At 41.9% G+C, this 2,144-nt stretch overlaps 1 protein-coding gene across 1 annotated transcript in view; it reads right to left on the bottom strand.

Moving 5' to 3' along the window:
• Positions 900-2,144, bottom strand: part of LOC107626712 — a 23,195-nt gene continuing 21,950 nt past the window's right edge. The window contains exon 3 of the mRNA XM_016329612.1: positions 900-1,207. Coding sequence (XP_016185098.1) covers positions 900-1,207 — 308 coding nt within the window. The remainder of the gene's footprint in view (positions 1,208-2,144) is intronic.

Here is a 2,144-nt window from a genome sequence, read left to right as displayed (position 1 = left end):
TCTGGATGAATTGAGAATCCGCTTTTATGAGTTTCCTTCAAGATGTTTTGTTGTAGGTCTCTGATATCTGGTACAATGATTCAGTTCTTGAACCTCCATAAACCATTCTGACCTTTTAACACTTTCTACTGTTTTCCCTATTCAACTACTGGCAATACCTTATGTAACGTTTCACTATCTTGATGAACTTTCAAAAGTTCTGATTTAAAATCACTTGAGATTTGCAACTGACTCAAACATAGAATTCCAGATTCTTCTCTAACTCCTAAATTCAAACCTTGAAATGCCTTCAGTAACTCTTTTTCTCGTAGCATCACCCAAGCTGCATATAAAAATTTCTGACTCAAGGCGTCCGCCACAACGTTCGCTTTTCCTGGATGATAATTCAATTCAAATTCATAATCTTTTAGAAGTTCCATCCACCTCCTCTGACGCATATTCAACTCTTTCTGCTCAAAAAGATATTTCAAATTCTTATGGTCTGAGAAAACATAAAACTTAACGTCATAGAGATAGTGCCTCCAGATCTTTAAAGCAAACACAACAGCAGCAAGTTCCAAATCATGTGTCAGATAGTTCATTTTATGCGGACTTAACTGCCGTGAGGCATACGCTACGACATTTTGGTGCTGCATTAGAACGCACCCTAAACCCTTCAGAGATGCATCGCAATACACTTCAAACAGTTCACTTGGTTCAGGTAATACCAACACGGGTGCAGTAGTCAATCTGTGCTTCAATTCTTGAAAACTCTCCTCACACTCCGGAGTCCAGATAAAAAGCGTATCCTTCCTAGTCAATTTATTTAAAGGTAAGGCGAGCTGTGAAAATCCTTTAATGAATCTCTGATACTATCCCGCCAAACTTAGGAAACTCCTAATCTCTATTATTGAAGTTAGTCACTCCCATTTCATCACTGCTTCTACCTTAGCAGGATCCATGGCTATTCCCTGCTTACTCACCACGTGACTGAGAAACTTTACCTTATTCTTCCAAAACTCGCATTTAAACAACTTAGCGTACAACTTGCTGTCTTTTAGAATTTGTGGCACAGTTCGCAAGTGATTAGCATGCTCTTCTCCAGTCTTAGAGTAGATAAGAATATCATCAATGAAGACAATAACAAACTTGTCCAAGTACGGCCAGAAAATTCTGTTCATATAATCCATGAATACTGCTGGAGCATTAGTTAATCCGAAAGACATCACTGTATACTCATAATGATTATAACACGTCCTGAAAGCAGTTTTCGGAATATCTTCATCTCTAACCCTTATCTATTTTAAACCTGTTCATACCTTGGGTCGAGCTGTCCGAACCGGGATGTTCAGTAGCAAAGCGACCGACCAGTTTAGGTCAAGCGGACCGACTTCTTTACGAAGAACTCGGCCAAATCGACAGGAAAGCCCAGTAAAAGGCCCAAACGAAGGAACACAACCCAATCCAAAGGCAGCCCAAGCCTACAGAGAGAAGGGCGGTTCCGTTGAAGATAAGCTGACCTCACCCAAAGATAAGATAAGATAAGATAAGATACTAACTTATCTTATCTAATAAGGTCACTCTACACCATTATAAATACACTGGAGCACCCAGGTATAACTCATACTCTGATTCTACATAAAACCTGCTTAATACCCGTGCTAACTTAAGCATCGGAGTCTCTTGCAGGTACCCCCCACCCTCCGGTGACCAAGGATCAGCAGTGCAGCAAGTCCAATAAGTCGGACATAACAGCTCCGTCCGCCATCACCGCCATTAGCACGCCATCTCCGACCAGCATAGAAGATCTCGTCCGAAGATCGACCTACAGTTTCAGGTAACCCTTGAAACATTGGCGCCATTGGCGCCATTGCTGGAAGTCATCCCACCACCATAGCAGACGACCATGACAACGACCGCGACTCAGATCTAGAAAACAGAAAGCCGCACAAAAATGCGGACACCACACTGAAAGATACCCCGGAATCCAACGGAGACAAAAATTCATCAAATCCGGGACCAATAGAAGCGCTTCAAGATCGCTTGAAACAACTTGAGAAAGAAACCCAACAACAACGGGAAATCGGAAAGGATCTACAAAGAGAGGTACGGCGACGTCGAGAATTGGAAGAAAAACTACAGCAATTAGAAGCCGATCTCAAATC

Source organism: Arachis ipaensis, chromosome B02, assembly GCF_000816755.2.
Source record: "Arachis ipaensis cultivar K30076 chromosome B02, Araip1.1, whole genome shotgun sequence".
Classification (NCBI taxonomy): domain Eukaryota; kingdom Viridiplantae; phylum Streptophyta; class Magnoliopsida; order Fabales; family Fabaceae; genus Arachis; species Arachis ipaensis.
Note: the sequence above shows the minus strand (reverse complement) of the source record. Positions and strands in the feature narration are given on the sequence as shown.